This window comes from Asterias amurensis, chromosome 8 (assembly GCF_032118995.1).
Source record: "Asterias amurensis chromosome 8, ASM3211899v1".
In the NCBI taxonomy this organism is placed as follows: Eukaryota; Metazoa; Echinodermata; class Asteroidea; order Forcipulatida; family Asteriidae; genus Asterias; species Asterias amurensis.
Window position 1 is genome coordinate 19,839,629 of NC_092655.1, and position 20,137 is coordinate 19,859,765.

At 39.1% G+C, this 20,137-nt stretch overlaps 1 protein-coding gene across 1 annotated transcript in view; it reads right to left on the bottom strand.

The window, feature by feature from the left end:
• Positions 1–19,916, bottom strand: part of LOC139940377 (uncharacterized) — a 51,662-nt gene extending 31,746 nt beyond the window's left edge. The window contains exons 1-14 of the mRNA XM_071936596.1: positions 19,678–19,916; positions 16,861–17,010; positions 16,159–16,341; positions 15,760–16,014; positions 12,895–12,993; positions 12,533–12,673; positions 11,908–12,188; positions 11,270–11,477; positions 9,614–9,868; positions 8,790–8,888; positions 8,195–8,332; positions 6,509–7,594; positions 5,528–5,907; positions 2,964–3,015 (exon numbers count right to left, since the gene is read on the bottom strand). Of these exons, the coding sequence (XP_071792697.1) occupies positions 2,964–3,015; positions 5,528–5,907; positions 6,509–7,594; positions 8,195–8,332; positions 8,790–8,888; positions 9,614–9,868; positions 11,270–11,477; positions 11,908–12,188; positions 12,533–12,673; positions 12,895–12,993; positions 15,760–16,014; positions 16,159–16,341; positions 16,861–17,010; positions 19,678–19,867 (3,517 nt within the window). The 5' untranslated portion in view covers positions 19,868–19,916. The remainder of the gene's footprint in view (positions 1–2,963; positions 3,016–5,527; positions 5,908–6,508; positions 7,595–8,194; positions 8,333–8,789; positions 8,889–9,613; positions 9,869–11,269; positions 11,478–11,907; positions 12,189–12,532; positions 12,674–12,894; positions 12,994–15,759; positions 16,015–16,158; positions 16,342–16,860; positions 17,011–19,677) is intronic.
• Positions 19,917–20,137: the final 221 nt, after the last annotated feature.

Consider the following 20,137-nt stretch of genomic DNA (forward strand, 5'->3'; position numbering starts at 1 on the left):
ATCTAGTTATTCAAGCAATGGCTTTTTACTACCACATCCGAGAACGAGTCCTCTAATCATAATGTTTTCAAAGTAAATACTCTTAACTTTGAGATTTACAATCGCATATACTCAAGCTTTCAACTCCCTCTTTTTTAAAGTTCAGACAATATTACAAGACTCTGTCTACTTATGTTCCAGTAGCATTTTGAGCTACAAGACATATAATGGTCTAGTGGCGATTTCTTACAATTTCATAAAGTTTTGGGGGTTGATGCAATTCTTTGCAGTGTCACATTCTGAAATCAGATTTATTACTTAGAGCCTAATTTCGAAAAGCGGTACAAAATTTCTGAGCACAGACATGCTTTGCTTATAGGTATACATGTATTAAAGCAGCATTGTTTATAACTGCATGGTCCGCTATAAACCTGTTTAAGCTCAAGCAAAATGGACTTGTTAAGCAATATTTGTCACACTCAGTCGTATGTTGTTTGGATGTATGATGCAACTCCACTTACTATAAGCCTTGCCCTTTTCACACAAACTTGGTCCAATGATTATCAAAACCCCATGTTCTGACATCTCCCACTCCCAACAACTCTGCGTTTCGATAACCCATTATGATCAGCATGCTAGGTAGGGTTTCGGTTTAGGGTTAGTTAGAATTAGGATCAGGAATAATATACCATTAGGGGTTCGAAACATAGACCCGTTGGAACAAAGGTATGTAAACCAGGCAGTCATTCGGTTGACATAGAGGTACAGTACAAAAGCCTATATTATACAATAAATCTGAAAAGACAACTTTAACTTAATTACACTGTAAAATCAGCAAGACGACTGTCTACACTATGCCCAAGTCAGCTAGGTCTTTCTTCACTCTCCGCAGGTAACCAGCATCAGGATATCCATAGGTAGATCTGGCGATAGAAATGTATCAGAATGATATGTGAGGCACTTAAATGAATATGGATAAAATGTTCCTTAAAGGAGCATATACATACACTGTAAAAAGAAATCCCGTGACATTTACGGTCCCTTACCTTGCAGCTAGGGTGCCTGTTAAATCACCGTAAACTTTACTGTGGAAGTAAATTGTGCCTTGAAGGGGAAGTGAAATAACTGCACTTTACCTGGCACCCCAGCTGCCAGGTACAGCACCGTAAATTTTACGGGATTTTGTTTACAGTGATCTAAGTCAACTACACGAAAGCAATACAATATGACACAATTTACAAAATGAAGTCCTGTCCAAACTTGTATGGCAAAACTTTGTTGTGTATTCCTGTTCCTGACTAGGCAACACACATAATGACACGTTGACACAAATGAATTTCGACCAAGTCTGCCATTTTGTGTAAGTTTTAGCTTTTTTGTTCTCTGTATGTTCGTCCTTCGGATGGGACGTAAAGCTGTTGGTCCCATGTGTTGTGTAAACGCGTGTAAAAGAACCCAGTGCACTTATCGCAAAGAGAATGGGTTCGCCGCGGTGCTCCTGGCTGGCTTGGCAGCATATTGCGCCACAACACCTTGTAACCATTACATGTTGCTAAAATCAAACTTCGTCCCACTCATTGCAGTAATAATACCTGGCGCTTTGTATCATTTGGCAAAAGGCGCGTTATTATCATATGATTATTATTAATCCTAGCGTTTCGTGAAATCCGCTGCAGGAGGGACTTGGACGCGAACAGACCGGACTCCATAAACATTTTGTTCAAATGTTTAGTTTGAGATCAATTCACTTGGTTCATAGAAAACATTCATGGTTTTCCAACATCAATTCATTACTGTTATCAAAAGAACTAAAAAGAAATGTTAACTAACCATACGACATTTCCCACATGGAGGGCTTATATCATCCTCACAATAAGAGCGATACTTTTTGTTATCTCAAAGTTTCAAATATGGAGGGATTACATGTATACTTACGGTCCACCAAAACGACTTGTTTTATGGTGAATACTAGCCCAGGTGACAGTGTTTTCTGCTCCAGTGGTGACTGACTGTCCAATGGTGAACACAAGTCCTGCTTTGAATGCTTTCTGTAGAAGAGAAAGAACTTCACGTCCTTCTGGGTTGTTGGGGAGGTACGCAGTACGTCTGGCACCAACATAGGGCTTCCCTGGTTTGGGATGATCCTCCTATATTAATTGTATGAATTAATTTCATAAATCTGAATCAACGGCAATTTGCTTAACACTTATACGTAGCATAATGCAACATTAAACTTCTGCGAATGTATGCAGGATCAGGAGACTCAAACGCATTTTTTTTTTACATGACGGGTTGTCAGCATTTTCATTGAATTAACATTTACATAGTTTTTAAAAACATTAAAGTAAGTTTTGTAGCATAATAATTTGATCCGTTTTCGTTAGAAAGTCCTCCACAGCCAGAATGGTAAACTTTTGATGATTGATACTTTATTCTTGGCGATATTTTATGTAATAAAGTAATGTTTTTGTTGCCCGCTTAAATTCCAAAACGTTTATTTCATCTTACCGTTTGGATCCCACTTGGTATGTCATAGGTGATTATGATGAAACCAGCTCCTTTAAAGCCAGGAAGGTCAAACCGGCCTATGTGTTCTGTCATAGTTCCCTTTGGTTGGTTTCCTTTCGGTTGACCACACACTGATCGGCATACAGGGCACATGTAACTGCTCTGTAAATGTGCTTCAATGCATACTTCACAGAACCGGTGCTTACAGCCCAGTACCCGCACAGGTGTATCTTTATCAAAAACCATTAAGCAGGAAAGGCACGAATCATCAGCTGTGTTGCAACCGGCAGGGCTTGTTTCGGAGCTCATTGTGGAAGTTTTTATGCCAAATGCTCTGTCAGATTTGGTTTGATCAGAGCGCTCTCTACTGTGAAGACTTATACGAGCTTCGATTTGTTCCCAGTCATTCTGAATGTTCCGCTTAGGGCTCATTTTTGGAGCTACATTACTGTGCAATAAACTGTGACCCACGTCAGGCAGCGGGTTGGCAGGGCTTGGGTCAATCTCAACTTCTACTGAACTGCAGGCCTGGAAGAGAGAGAGAGAAAGCTAGACATAGACGAAAAAACAGTTGCTTTTGTTTTTACCATTACGTTCTGTAATTGCTGGTTTGTAAAAGAAAAAAAAGAAAGAAAAAAAAGTATATTTCGTAGACTTCTACAGTGGACAACTATTTTTTTTAATCTTAAGATAATGTGATGTAAAAACATTAACATTACGGGTATCAAAATTATGATAAATTTAACGATCACCGATTGTGTATAGTTTCTCTAGTAGGATAATAGCCTTGCTCAAGGCAGTCGAATTATTCACTCCGAAAAAAGACCGCCGTTGTAAACCCACCCGTATACCCTGTTCGTGGTGCGTGCGATCACACCGCATGACCCACCCGTATACACACTGTCAGATCGTACGAATACTGTTCACACAAGTCATCGCACTAGTACCACTAACCGCATGCGGAGGCCTTCAGGCCGACAGCCTTGTCGGGTCTGTATCTTCCGGGTTTAATGTGTTGTATCGAAAAAAATTCCACTAGTGGAAAAAATTGGGGGGGGGGGGCTCTCGGATATGCTAGTATGCAGCTCATGAATATGTATATCGTTCGTCAGACCTATCAGACAACACAGGATGTGAGGCAAATGAATTATTCATTTTGACGTCCAATCACGCACGCCTATCATGCTCGCTGAGCGTCCGTGGTGGTGGTGTGTGATGATGTAGACATGTCTCGTCTTTCGCGGGCATTATGGTAATGAGCTGACCGTGGGAACTCTTCGCTTATTATAGTAATAAGGTCAGTGGCTTCAACACAGACCCTACAAGGCTGTCGGCCTGACGGCCTCCGCATGCGGATAGTGTACGGGGGCACCGTGTCGTGCGATGTTACGCAGAGTGAATATGGGTGGGTTTTAAACAACGGCGGTCTTTTTTCGGAGTGAATATTTCGACTGCCTTGAGCAAGGCTACCGTCAGGCCGACAGCCTTGTAGGGTCTGTGTTGAAGCCACTGACCTCATTACTATAATAAGCGAAGAGTTCCCACGGTCAGCTCATTACCATAATGCCCGCGAAAGACGAGACATGTCTACATCATCACACGTACGCTCAGCGAGCATGATAGGCGTGCGTGATTGGACGTCAAAATGAATAATTCATTTGCCTCACATCCTGTGTTGTCTGATAGGTCTGACGAACGATATACATATTAATGAGCTGCATACTAGCATATCCGAGAGCCCCCCCCCCAATTTTTCCCACAAGTGGAATTTTTTCAATACAACACATTAAACCCGGAAGATACAGACCGACAAGGCTGTCGGCCTGACGGCCTCCGCATGCGGTTAGCGGTACGATTGCGATGACTTGTGTGAACAGTATTCGTACGAACTGACAGTGTGTATACGGGTGGGTCATGCGGTGTGATCGCACGCACCACGAACAGGGTATACGGGTGGGTTTACAGCGGCGTCTTTTCGGAGCGAATAATGCGACTGCCTTGAGCAAGGCTAGTAGGATAATGAAAGTATCAGACAGAATCCGAGCTTTAGATTAAACTTTTGAAGGAAACAAACATGTCATAAAAAGTAAACAAGCTTGACATATTGATTCCCAACTTGTCACCACTCTTCGCACACTCGCTTTTCTTTGACCCCCCCCCCCCCTCCTCTCCGAAGAAAAACAAGTACCAGGAGAGCCGTGTCTCGGGTCAGTCCCTGAATTTCTTGCACCCAACTACAATCTCTTACCATTGCTTGACAAAACAAATTCAATCAAATTTGTTGCACTTGATCATACATCGTTTATGCAGCAGCTAATCCACTTAAAGACACTGGACACTATAATTGGTAGTTGTCCAAAACAAACATATGCACAAAATAACAAACCTGTGCAAATTCGTGGAAAATTACTTCTTTTTCGAAAACTACGTTACTTCAGAGGGAGCCGTTTCTCACAATGTTTTATACATGTACCATCAACAGCTCTCCATTACTCGTTACCAAGTAAGGTTTAATGCTAATAATTATTTTTTAGTAATTACCAACAGTGTCCAGAGCCTTTAAAAATACACTCCACTACAGAGCCTTAAAGGCAGTGGACACTTTTGGTAATTACTCAAAATAATTATTAGCATAAACCTTTCTTGGTGATGAGTAATCGGGAGAGGTTGAGGGTATGAAACATTTAGAGAATCGGCTCCCTCTGAAGTGCCATAGTTTTCGAGAAAGAAGTAATTTTCCACGAATTTGACTTCGAGACCTCAAATTTAGAACTTTGAGGTCTAGAAATCAACCATCTAAACGCACACGACTTCGTGTGACAAGGGTGTTTTTTCTTTCATTATTATCTCGTAACTTCGATGACCGATTGACCTCAAATTTTCACAAGTTAGTTATTTTATGCATATGTTGAGATCATTGAGATCAACTGTGAAGGCTAGTCTTTGACAGTTACCATTAGTGTCCACTGCCTTTAATGAAGTCACAAATTTTATTAAAACCAATTTAACATACATCATAACATAATGACAAAATATTCACCTGTGTTGATTGATCCGATTGCAGCTGATCTACAACTATTGTTTGTGGCTTATAACTTTTGGGTGTGTCTTCTTGGTTGCTATACAGTCTTTCCATTAGCAACAGACAACAGTTTCGAGCGCTTTCAATGCCGTCTTGGTTGCCTTCAATAGCAAAACCGGTCTTGCTTCCTTGTGTCCTCGACTCTATTTTGACGTAGTTTGCCTGATTTTCCATTTCTACAAACTCAACTTCTTCATGCCAGAGGTTATCGATTTCCTTTAGATCGGCAGCGCGGCAAGGAATGTGTTCCTTAATAATTGTTGTGTTTTTAAGGAACTTGATGATCTGAGTCTTCGCTTCCTCCAGTTTAGACTTGAATCCCGCGACCTCGATACTGTCTGAAAAGATAAACAATATATTTGTTTTTATTAAAGTATCGAAACCCTTTTTCATAAAATACCACTAAAAAATGTATAGGTTCTAAGATAATTATAAATGATGTCAAGTGATAAACCACAAAATGACCATTTTACAAAATATCGAGCCAACAGTATTAGGGCTATACATGTACATGGATCAATTGGTAAAGCGCCAGCACTTTAACCCCGAGATTACCGGTTCAAATCTAACTCTAGCAATTTGTCTTGGCGCACCTCATAATTGATTCATATCTACCCAGTTAACTTGTCAAGAGTTAGTTTCTCACAAATTGTGGTTTATTGCTTAATTTTTGAAACAAAAAGTCGCGTACCCTTTAAATAGGTAACCTCTCTGCTGTCATTCCAGGCAGTTTGTGTGATCCCTGGCTAATACGGCAGTTTCATTTTGGATGGATTTTGACTGGCACAAACATTGACAAAAATAACATGGAGACCCCCCCCCCCCCCCCCACACACACACACACACACACTACGGAGAGGTCGCAGATTCAAATCTAACTCTGCTAACTTTTTCTTTGTTCAATAACTTTCAATAGTTATACTTTATCAGTGTACATACCTTGCCTCATTTCCACCATGACCAACTTCTGTTTGTTGATACAATCTACAAGTTTCTTCCCCTCGTGGCCTCGTACAACAGCTAATGCAGAACCTTTGATGGGAATCACTTCTTCATCTATTTCATTGTCGATGTATGCTTTAGCCTCCCTGATATCTCTGGTAGTAGCACCGTGTATTGTGATATTCCCATCATCAGATCCACTGCATGCTGCGAGAATATCCTTTGACCCTAGAGCTTCATAAATTTTGTCAAGAACACTCTGAACAAACCGCACTTTGATACTCCCAGATTTGAACTCAGTCTTTTCCAAACTGTCCATCCTCCTCCTTATCTTTAGCTCCACTTCTTTGACGGTTATCCTTGTTCCCCCGAGAGTGATGCCAGTTTTACCTGGAGAGCTGAAAATTGTAATCTTCAGAGCTGGAAAGGACTTTTCGATCTCTTGTTTAATCCCACACAAGGTAAAAAGCTGCTGGATCTCTGTATCCCAGTTGATGTCTTCTGTTACTTGTTCAGCATCATAGTCAGCTTCCTTCTGTAACTTCATGATGATGTCAATGATTGTTGCTTCAGTGACATCAACATCTCGTTGCTCTCCGACCAGTATCACTTCATGAAGTTGAGCATCTGGGACCATCGAGCAAGTTGTAGTCATCTTCTGCAGTTTATCAGCAGCACCCTTCCACAGTGTTTGCGGAATTGGAACTCGGGCTGTTTTGTATCCGTTCATGAAGTCAGTCAGAACATCCACAGCTTCCTTTTCCCAGTTCAACCATGATGATTGAGGCTGGGAATCATCTTCTACTGGCTTCAGTTTAGCTTGAGACTTCTGAGAACCATCGGGCCACAGCAGATTGGCTTTTACCTTGGCCAAGTCTTTCAGCAACTCCTTCTTGGTATTCTCACCTTTCCCATTGAGGAATTCCATAATTGATTCCTGTACTTCTACCGACACTGATTTAGGGAAATGTGGAGTTGGGGCATCAAGCGGGCTCAGTCTTCCCAGGAACTCATAGTATGAGTCGATTAGTACTTCAGTGCCACCAAGCTTATGAAGACCTCTTGCTAAAACGTCTTGAACCACTGTAGGTATGAAATTAATTGATTACGTAACTGTTTTTAGTAAAATAACAATCCGGTGATTTTGTTATCAGCAGATTCATGCTGTTGGCTCTGATGCGTGTTTTTTTCAATTGAATTATTACTCATTGCATTTAAAGGCAGTAAACATTATTGGTGATAACTCAAAATTATTGTTTTAGCATGAAACCTTACTTGGTAACAAGTAATGGGGAGCTGTTGATAGTATAAAACATTGTGAGAAACTGCTCACTCTGAAGTAACGTAGTGTTCGAGAAAGAAGTAATTTTCCACGAATTTGATTTCGAGACCTCAGAATTAGATTTTGAGGTCCAGAAATCAAGCATCTGAAAGCGCACAACTTCGAGTGACAAGGGTGCTTTTTCTTCCACTAATATCTCGCAACTTCGACGACCAAGCGAGCTCAACCTTTCCCAGGTTTATTATTTTATACATATGTTGGGATACACCGACTGAGAAGACTGGTCTTTGACTATTACCAATAGTGTCCAGTGTCTTTCAATCAAGTTACTTAGATTTATAGAGTAATTTTCAAAATGAAGACCATTATTTTGGTTTGAATAAGTTAGGTGCTGTACATACCCTTCCAGTCTTCAAAGTAGACGATTGCTTGTCCATCCACGGGTCCTGGTTGTACCTCTCTCACTCCACCGCCTCCACTCTTCTTCTTGTTGTCAAAATACAACTCAATCATTTCAAAATCTATGTCTTGCGGAAATCCTTAATAAGGAAGATAATTTGTAAAGGAAAGTAGGTTAACACCAGTAATACAATATTTAAAATGATTTACTGAACAATATGGTGAATGGGAAATGTTTAAATTCTGTTCTCTTGATTTTCCAAACTACACCATTTCACATTGTGTATACCATATAATACCTATAGTTAGTTCTGCTAAGTTGTAAATGATAACTTGCATGTTTGTTCAATGAAATTGGACATGTCTCGGCGTGGTTGAAGTTTGTTTGTTTTATTTCCATTTTGTACAACAACAAATGGATTTTGAGGTCTCGAAATCAAGCATCTGAAAGCACACAACTTCATGTGACAAGGGTGTTTTTCTGTCATTGTTATCTCGCAACTTCGACGACCAATTGATATCAAATTTTCACAGGTTTGTTACAAGTGAACCTGCAAAGTATCATACAAAAATAAATATCTGGCACACAGAGTTTACCTTGAACTCGGATTGCATCGGATTCAGGAATTTTTTCTGCCGTTATCTCAACGCCTCGAAGTTTCTTCTTTGAAATCTTGGTTATAACATCATCCAACTCTGCAGCAGTGTAAAGAAGTTTGCACTCAATTAGACAATGTTATGACTGAAGACATTATACGGTTTAGTTGAAAAATATCTTTTTTTTATCGCCTTGGGCTACACCTGCTTAAAGACAGTGGACACTATTGGTAATTGTCAAAGACTAGTCTTTACAGTTGGTGTATCTGAACATATTCACAAAATAACAAACCTGTGAAAATGTGAGCTCAATTGGTCGTCAAAGTTGCGAGAATGAAAGAAAAACACCCTTGTCACACGAAGTTGTGTGTTTTCTGGTGCTTGATTTCGAGACCTAAAATTCTTAGTCTGAGGTCTCGAAATCAAATTCGTGGAAAATTACTTCTTTTCCCGAAAACCACATTTTACTTCAGAGGGAGCCGTTTCTCACAATGTTTTATACTATCAACAGCTCCCCATTACTCGTTACCAAGTAAGTTTTTATGCTAATAATTAGTTTGGGTAACTACCAATAGTGTCCACTGCCGTTAATAATAACAAACATAATATCGTTTTACTGACATCCATTGAAAGCCAATTATTAATCCAAAAGGTTGGCCCGTCGGCATCATTATTCAAAAAGAATATCCAGTTTGAATACAACTTTTGTTGAGTTTGTTACTTTTCTTCGCACATTCTTACTTGAACACAATTTCCCTAGGTTGGAATAGTCAACTGTTTTATCAATTATTATGTTTCAGTTATATATTTTAATACCTCTTTACCTGGAATATCACATGAGAATGTACATATAGCTGTTCCAGGCTTCTCTCCATATTGGATTGTGGGTTCCTCATCCATGGATGCTCTATTCTCAATAAAGAGCTTCAAATGCTCAGATGGGCATCTATCTGGTATCCCTTCTAGAAATAGACATCGTGCATTGATTGGAAGTGGACGATGTATCTTCTTGGTGATCAGTTTAACATTCAGATTTGCGCCGGCTAGCTTGTGCTTCATTCCTTCCACCTTAGCAGCAACTGGTTATCAGAATATATCAGAACAACAAGTTGCATATTGAAAATTTTATTGGAGTAAAAAGTATCCTGCGTTTGTCTTGATTTCAAGACCTCATCAAAAACCTTCAGTTTGACCTTCAGAGTTGCACCAAAAAGCTTGTGCTTCCTCCTCTCCACTTCAACAGCAACTTTATTTTCAAAAACAAAAAATTACGGAGGAATTAAAGGCAGTGGACACTATTGGTAATTACTCAAAATATTTATTAGCATTAAACCTTACTTGGTAACGAGTAATTGGGAAAGGTTGATAGTATAAAACATTGTGAGAAACAGCTCCCTCTGAAGTGACGTAGTTTTCGAGAATGAAGTAGTTTTCCACCAATTTGATTTCAAGACCTCAGATTTAGAATTTGAGGTCTCGAAATCGAGCATATGAAAGCACACAACATCGTGTGACAAGGGTGTTTTTTCTTTCATTATTATATCGCAACTCCGACGACCAATTGAGGTCAAATTTTCACAGGTAATTTTATGCATATGTTGAGATACACTAAGTGAGAAGACTGGTCTTTGACAATTACCAAAAGTGTCTATTGTCTTTAACAACTGTATTTGTTTTCAAATTGCAAGCCCTATAGGATTTGGAAACCCATCCCCAACCCAATCAACAAATCTGGCTCCATGGCAAGTTTAAAGGGTTGCTAAAAACTTACTTGCTAAATCTGTAATATTTGTTCGCCTTTGTCTGCATGTACACTTCTTCGTACTAGTGAGCCTGCCTGGCTTTAGCCGGACTCTCAACTCTACCAAAGTGGTAATAGGCTGTGTGCACATACGCGTGTCATAGAGAGCCTGGCTTTACTCTCTACTCTACCCAAGTGCTGACTGCTGGGCCTGACAGTGGTTTATCTCTTGGTTTCTGATTCCAATTCCAATGCTGTTGTTTTGTGTTGGTTTTTCTCAGAATGCTTCCTTAAAGGGTCTATGTACTTTTTGTAGGACAAAAAAAAACACAGATTTACATTAAACTTACACAGTTTGAAGATAATGATAGTAGAAAGCTACCCTAAAAAAATTACTTGCTGATGAGGTGCTATAGTTTGTGAGAAATGAGTAAAACAATGTCATGAAAATAATTTTCATAGTATTTTCATGACTTTGTTTTACTCATTTCTCAGAAACTACAGCACCTCAGCAACCAAAATTTTAAGTATACGCTTTCTACTATCATCATCTCCAAACGGTGTATTAATGTACATCTGTGGACCTTGTGTTTTGTGTTGCAAAAAGTACCAAAATCCTTTAAGAAAGGGCGCTTTGTAAATGATGTTATTATTATTAATAACTATAACGTTAATAGATTTGACTATAAAAACAAAATGTTTCCACTTTGGCAAGATTTAATGGCCAAATAACACTTACCCGATGGGTCCTTGAAGGTAATTCTGACGGCACCAGTCTTAGGGTCTCTCTCGATCGTCTCTATTTCACCTCCTCCTGATTTTCCACGATTTTCAAAATAGAGCCCCAGGACCTCATCACCTGTGGACGGTTTGAAGCCAGTCACTTCAATCAGTTGCTCGTAACTTTCGTTATGGCTTCCTTGGAACCCTTCCCGAGTGTCAACAGCCTTAGGTTTTAAAAACAACAACAAACACACACAATAAACCAAGATTCCCTTCCATCATTCAAAACATCAGCCACTGCAATAAAAAAGTGACAACCTTTTCCACAACCACACAACTGCGAAGTGAAAAGTTATTGTCCAAAGTTGCTGTCCTTTTTACGTAGTTAGTTTGTATTGCCATTTATTTTCACTGTCATTACCAAACGTGTACAGGGGTGAATTTCACAAAGAGTTAAGACTAGTCTTATCTCGAATTATGACAAGTTACTCGTCCTAACCTAGGACTAGCCATACGTTTTTAATATCTTGTAGGACTAGTCCTAAGTTAGGACTAGTCCTAACTCTTTGTGAAATCGACCCCCAGACCATTCATTTTTTTAGTTAATACAATGCATTTGTAATTTGTCAATACCGAGTTAAAAGCAACACTTGCCTTGCCTCCCTGTTCTCCTTGGAATGGTACCTGGACTCTTTGGCCTGCTTGTGGTTTCTTCGTCCCTACTTTCTGGCCAGTCTCTTGTGCTTCAGCTCCCTCGATGCTTGATGCTACATTACCAGTACCTCTTTTCAGCTGTTCAGGGCTAGCCTTGTCAGAGATGTCTGAGACGGACGCCTGATCACCATGGCTCAGCTTCCCAAGACATTCATGATACGTTTCAACTTTTACTGCTTTTCCACCAATCTTATGATCTTTGCGCAACACTCCATTCACAACTTTTGGGCATAAGTATAACATGAAACTTATTATTATCACAAGTAATTTTTTCTTAAAAACAATAATGCTGTCACATCTTGACCAAAAAGTAATACATGAACACATTTCATTTCAGTGTACTTTCCTCCCATACTTGAAAGATTCGTTGTGGAATTGTTCAAGAAAAAAATGCTTACCTCAGTTGCTCTTTTGTGATTCAAATCTTTTGAGTGCTACTCTGGATGGCATAGAATATTTCATCAAAACTTACAGTGAGTAACATTATTATGAGTAAACATCTTGAAGTAAAATTGCTAAACAAAAGTATACCAAAATGTTCGAAAAAAACTATCTGAATACAAACCATTCCAGTTATCAAAGTGAACGATTGCCTGTCCATCCACGGGTCCTGGTTGTACCTCTCTTACCCCACTGCCTCCACTCTTCTTCTTGTTGTCAAAATACAGATCAATGACTTCCATCAAACTTACAACTTGTGAACATCCTTTATAGAGAAAACATGTGAATAAACAGGCACTCAGTTAGTGGCAGAATCAATGATATCCTTTACTTAACATTTAAGTAAAACACAAGTATAAATTCATGTTTTGTATCTTTAATTCCCTCAAATTTTGTAAATGAATACCTTCTTTTGTGAGACAGGTGATTTACATAAAACTGCAATGAAGACTGAAATACTAAATATTCACATGAAGTCATTTTTACCTGTTACTAAGACTGCATCAGTTTCATGAACTTTCTCTGCTGTTAATACAACGCCTTTCAGTTCCTTCTTAGAAATATTAGTCAACGTCTTATCGAGATCTGAAGCAGATATAAAGAAGGTTTATTTTATTTCAAAACATAAATATTTCACTTAGGCAGTTTGTATGGTAGATTTATGCGTGCTATAAAACTCCTTAGCATGTGTCAAACTTAATCTCTTCCTTAACATTGTTAAAATATCCTGAATGTTAAAAGTATTTTGATAATAAAAATACACAATTAAAAAGTTGAGATACGACGATTTGGAAACACTTTATCAGAACTCTTTTAAGATACTTTTCATTATAATATCATGAATTATTTTGGTTAAACAACCCATAATTATAATAACGCAGTGTAGCCAGGGGATTAGGGGTAGGTAGGCATGAGCCTCTACAATTAATTTTTGCAGTGTCCCAAAGTGCCCCCTCCCCTAAACAAAATAAGAAATAATTAAAAATATAATAGTGCCCTAAAAAAAGATAAAAATATGCCCTCCCCTTAATAAAAACTTCCATATAGACCTTTATCACGATGTCCCCATCTTGGTCATGTTCCTTGTTTCGAATAACACTAATGAATGCTAATAATCATTTTGAAAATAGGAACCAGACTAATTTGTTCTTCCAGCCTCGTCTTGGTTACATTGATATCAATGGGAAGAACTCAAGATGGCTGCACCATGATACTGGTCTATAGCCACGCTGCTGCTTCAAGTTCAAAATGTAACATGACATCTTCATTAAAGACAATGAATACTATTGGTAGTTGTTAAAGACCAGTCTTTTCACTTGCTGTATTTCAACAATGCATAAAATGACAAACCTGTGAAAATTTGAGCTCAATCGGTCATCGAAGTTGCGAGATAGTAATGAACGAAAGAAAAAACCCTTGTCACACGAAGTTGTGTACTTTCTGCTACTTGATTTCGAGACCTCAAGTTCTAAATCTGAGGTCTCGAAATCAAATTCATGGAAAATTACTTCTTTCTCGAAAACTTTGTTACTTCAGAGGGAGCCGTTTCTCACAATGTTTTATGCTATCAACCCCATCACTCGTTACCAAGTAAGTTTTTATGCTAATAATTATTTTGAGTAATTACCAATAGTGTCCACTGCCTTTAAGCTTAAAAAGTTATACCCAGTTTCTTCTCAGAAATATTTATGTACCAAAGTCTAAAGCAACCAAGGATACACACTTTCTGGATGTCAAGGTTCTCAAGACGGATGAAGGCTTTATCACAGATCTCTTTTTTAAACCCACAGATAAACACCAATACCTCCATTCCACTAGCTGTCACCCCCGACACTGCAAAACCAGCATAGCCTACAGTCAGGCCCTCAGACTCCGTCGAATCTGTTCTAATGATTCTGATTTTCTCCACCACTCACAGGAACTTAAGAAACACCTTGTTTCCAGGGGTCACAGCTCTCTAGCAGTCCATCGAGCTATCCAGAAAGTCAAGGCTCGTTCTAGGGAGTCAGTACTTTCCAAAGGACCCAAGAAACAACAGAGTCCTACGGGGAAAGTTCCTTTTGTTGTCACTTTCCACCCCTCACTTCCTCCCATTCGTAAAATAACCAGTTCGAACCATCACATTCTTCACACATCAGATCGACTTCAACGTGCTATACAGGAAGAACCCATAGTTGCCTACAGACGCCCACCAAGTCTCAGGGATCTCATTGTCCGAGGTGAAGTCCCTCCCATTAATGATGATGTTAATCCCCCTCTACCACAGGGCACTTTTAGTTGTTCCAACATCTCCAAATGCATCGTCTGTAGACAACACATCAGGGAATCGGACTCCTTCACCAGTAACACCGGCGGTACCACCCATAAGACAAGGGGTCATGTCACCCGCACCACCACTAATCTCATTTATCTCATATCTTGCAGTCTGTGGTGTTCAATATATAGGTGAAACAAGAACTACACTCGAGGCGTTTCTACGGCCACAGATCTACAGTCAAGACCCAAAAGCTGGATACACCTGTAGGACATCACTTCAATCTTCCTAATCACTCCATTTCTGACATGATTTTACAGGGAATAGAAGCACTATAGAGACTGTTCGTTTGAGTAGGGAGAAACTCTGGGTTAGACGCCTCCAGACCATTCAACCCCATGGTCTGAACATCCAAGAAGGAAACGACTAATAAACCTTTTGTTTTGCCGTCTCCTTTTTCCCCATAGCCTTTTAGCCTGGGCCTCATTCACCAATTAATTACTTTTTTACCCCACCTCCCCACCCTTGATGTTGTCCTTTGTGTTTCCATCTTCTTGCTTGTGGTCAAGTCAGTCCCTTCCATTCACCCCCCCCCCCCCCTTTTTTGTCCCCCTCTTCATTGTTTGCCCCTTGCTTTTTCCTGTATGCTTTCTAATCCCATTCATGTATTTCCACTTCCCTGCTTGTGTTTCACTTAGTTACCTGTTCATGTTTGTTGTGTTGTCATTTAGCCGGCGAGAAAGACTCTGCTAGGGTCAAAACGTCAGGCCATTAACTATTTTTTGCAAAGTCTAAAGCAGTATATTATAAAAAATGTTTAATATCAATCTCATTCCAAGACATTTTCACTTCACCAGTTAATATAGTTTGGTTGAAAAGATAAATATGAAAACTTAAATTGCGATAATTGATTATGACATTCGATGACTGATAACTGAATTATCCAAACTGTGGATCAATCCCTATTCCTCATTGTCATGTTAGGAATGGCAAAACCTTAGATAACTTGTCAAAGTCGTTTATTTTACATATTGATCAAAACTTCCCAAAACAATAATCACTAATTCCAAATGGAATTAGAGAGCATCTCACCGTACCTGGGATATCACATGAGAATGTACATAAAGCTGTTTCAGGCTTCTCTCCATATTGGATTGTGGGTTCCTCATTCATGGATGCTCTATTCTCAATAAAGAGTTTCACATGCTCAGAGGGACAGCCAGCTGGTATTCCTTCTAGATACAGACATCGTGCATTGATAGGAAGTGGTCGACGTTTCTTCTTGGTGACGAGTTTAACACTCAGATTGGCGCCGGCTAGCTTGTGCTTCTTTCCTTCAACCGTAGCAGCAACTGGTTATCAAGAACAGATCAGAACAACAAGATGCATATTTGAAAAGATGATTCGACTAAAAAGTATCTTGTGTTTGGCTTGATTTCAAGACCTCCTCAAAAACCTATACACAGTGAACTTTCATGATGTATGATACCACTTACCTGATTGGTCCTTGAAGGTTATTCTGACGGCACCAGTAGAAACTCTCTCCATTGTCTCTATTTCATCTCCTCCAGATTTCCGTGGGTTCTCAAAATACATTTTAAGGACCTCCATATCCTGTAACTGTTTAAAACCAGTCACTTCGATCAGTTGCTCATCTTCTTCCACTTCGACATCGGCCTCTTTGTTTTTCTTTAATGGGAAGAAGAGAAAAACAACTGTGAACACATATAAAGTTACCCCTTTCTCGACATTGATTATGTGTTGTGAAGTCAGTGTTTCAAATGTCTTTGTGGCCAAAATCCACAAGCCACTGGTTTGAGCATCACGAACAATGAACCAAAACTCGAAATTCCCCATACTATGTTTTTTTCCCGCGTCAAATACTGCAAAGCACACTCGTTAAGTTTGATCCTTTTGTTTGAGGTTGCCTATACACAGCAAACGTTGTTGTGACTGATTTACATTTGTGTGTGAATTTATCACAAGTTTAAAGTTATTCTTGTTGACTATTTGCTGAGTCATACTTCAGCCTCTTCATCAGCTGCCTTGGCCTGCCACCAGTCAGGTTCTTTCTCGAGAAGTGAAAGTCTACTTTCTCCTCTTTATGGCGTTCAAAGTTGGTCTTTGTTGCGTTGTGCTGAGTAACTTACTACTAAAGTTTCGGCCAAATCTATAATCAATATGTCTAAACAGTGGACTTACCAAGACCATAACGGTCTCTTGATCCGAGTCCGAATCTACTGAAGGTGACACTAGCCGCCAGCTTGGTGCAGGTTTTACCTCGAGTGGAATTACAACTCTATCAATAATCAGTTCATGGTTTTCTCTTGAAAGTACGAACTCGACACCTGTATTTTGGAAAACAAGTCAAGTTTAGCATTTTGCAGAGTCTTAACATCCGATCCAAGTAAAAGCTACGGCAATGATTATTGTCATGCTCAAGCGTTATAAATACTTGCTATAGCATTGGTGCTGGTATGGGGTGTGTACGCCTATTGTGTCTTCATTGTGTTTGGAATCTCAAGAATTCTTGAGAGGGTAGGGTCTACTTCTGTTCACGAACAAACCATCTTTTAAAGCATAGACAAAGGATGGTTAGAGCATGGAAGAAAAGGGGAACGACCCTTTTGTGCCAGGTATTGGCATGGTATATTATTTAATTATTGTCGACGGTAACCCACGACAATTCAGATGACCCACCGCACCTCTGCTTGTAGTCCCATGAATAAAGGCAGTGGGCACTATTGGTAATTACTCAAAATAATTATTAGCATAAAACCTTACTTGGTAACGAGTAATGGGGAGCTGTTGGTAGTATAAAACATTGTGAGACACAGCTCCCTCTGAAGTAACTTAGTTTTCAAGAAAGAATGAATTTTCCACGAATTTGATTTCGAGACCTCAAAATTAGATTTTGAGATCTCGAAATCAAGCATCTTAAAGCACACAACTTCGTGCAATAAGGATGTTTTTTTTTTCTTTCATTATTATCTCGTGACTTCGACGACCAATTGAGCTCAAATTTTCACAGGTTTGTTATTTTATGCATATGTTGAGATAAACCAAGTGAGAAGACTGGTCTTTGACATTTACTAAAGGTGTCCAGCATATCTTTAAGTTTTAACGGAGCATTGTTTTTCACTCAAAGAAAAAAATTACTTTGAAATAAAAACCAATTTCACGAAGAATTGTTTTGTAAAAGGCGTCAAATACTGATGATGGCGTTGACGGGCGAACAAACCCTGTTCTCCGTAGATTTTGTTTACTTGTAATTATTTATTTATTTATTTATTGACTCCCAATCTCGTCCCCTATGATATAATAATACGCCTATAGATTCTCACCAAGTGAGGTTTTGTTATGTCTCGGGTCAAAGTTCTTTCAAACTACCAAACCATTACTCTTTTTCTTTTTAATGGGTTTGGTTTCCCGTAAGTTTCTTTCCAACGGCCTTTAACCTCGGTTGTTGACTCACTTATCTGGATTGAATGTAGACTTAGTTCCGATTGTTTTCCTTTTTTTCTACGTGACAGCCAGTGTAACTATATTGCCTGAAGTAGCGCCCTTTTGTAGAATAACCGCCGACATTGACATTTAGTCCGCTGGCCAGTCTCATTTCAGATGGAGCCTTGTTTGCATGTTCGGATCAGGTTCACATCGGGTGTCCATTTTAATAACGGTGTTTGAATATGGAGTATTCACTGGCTATACTGTCCTGTATGAAATTCATGGTTTATCAACATTTCTTTCTGCAGGCCGAGGACTAAAAAAATTGTATGACATTTACACAAAAATTGTAAAACCGAACCTTTAAAAAATCATCACACTAAGAGAGTTCATTGGTGGAATAACAACTGTTCTAGTGCCAGAAACAAACAACGATTCTGGTATAGGATTTGGACGCAGTGTGACCATGGAGTAAGGAAGAGAAGGAGCTCGAACGAAGGGACTTCAAAAGTCGAACCCGTGGTACCGCTATGAGGGACCGTTTATGACTAAATGAGCAAACCCATATATATAAGAGCAAAACCATATATATAGGAGCAAAACTGTATATAAAGGAGCAAAACCATAGGAGCAAACCCATATATATAGGAGCAAACCCATATAATAGGAGCAAACCCATATATATAAGAGCAAACCCATATAAATAGGAGCAAACCCATATATAAAGGAGCAAACCCGTATATATAGGAGCAAAACCATATATAAGAGCAAACCAATATATTTAAGAGCAAAATAATAAATATATAACGATCAAAACAAATATATAGAAGACCACCGAAAATATATAAAGGATCAACGGCAAATATATATAAAGGACCCAAAACCTCAAATATAAATGACAAACACAAATATATTTAACAGCGCCCTCTATATTGGACGTAGTTTCATATAATTATATAAGACATGTGCACCCATATATATAAGACATAAAGTCTAATACAAAGGACGTCAACAGCCGTCAAAGGTTAAAATCGGGAACGAAAATCGTCGAGCCGTAAATTCAGCCTTTGTCTGACACTTGGTAATCATTGCGCACGTTTCGCTGGGAATGGGAAAGGGAGAGGGGGACTGTGGTATTTGTGATAGTGTAAAAACAGTTTTGTTTCGTAATCAGTTTATTGAATGTGATGACCTTGATACTATCGGTATGCTACTCAGATCGTTCTGACAATCCCTTTGTTTCATACTTTGTCAGGATGGTCTTGGGGTCGTCCGAGAATGTCAGTGTTATCCTGTTTCTTTATTTTCGTGTTTATGTCCCTTATTTTGTATTTTTGATGTAATTTTTATAAAAATTTTTATCTTCTCCATTTTTTTAGGTTTTGAGGAAATAAATAAATAAATAATCTAAAATCGGGCCCCTGTTAGAATAGAAATAGAAAAGGAAACATAGCCTAATTAGGCTTTGAAGTGAACAATGTATAGGCCTACATAAAACCACAACTAAAAAAAATGAAGTAAAACAAAGATAGAAGAAAAACATTACAAGCACACTATGCCCAACTAACCTGCAGGCTCGCTCAATGTAACTGTCACCAATATTTCACTGTCAGTTTCCAGGATAATGTTGACATCCTCCACATCACAACCATTGCTGACCTCCGACTTTTGGAAATGTATGGTTACTTTATCCTTCAACTGTCTGCGTTTGAGCGTAGTCTGTGGAAGACGGACTAATACCTGTGAGGAAGAAGGCATGTTTTAGTCACCAGGATCCACGCGAATGAGCTCGATGTTGAGTCTGCGATTCCAGGTTTACAGGGCTTAAAATTACAGCTTGGAACTACCACGCAGGCCTACCCTAGTTGCAAAACTAACCCCCACCCTGATCACAAAGGCAAAGTGTGTAATGTAGGCCTATATGCTGAATGTCAATAGCTATAATTAATACATACCTTGGACGGTTTCAAGTCTCTGATTGGTCAAAACCCGGTCTAGTGGGGGTGTATTAAGGGGCGGTATAAATAC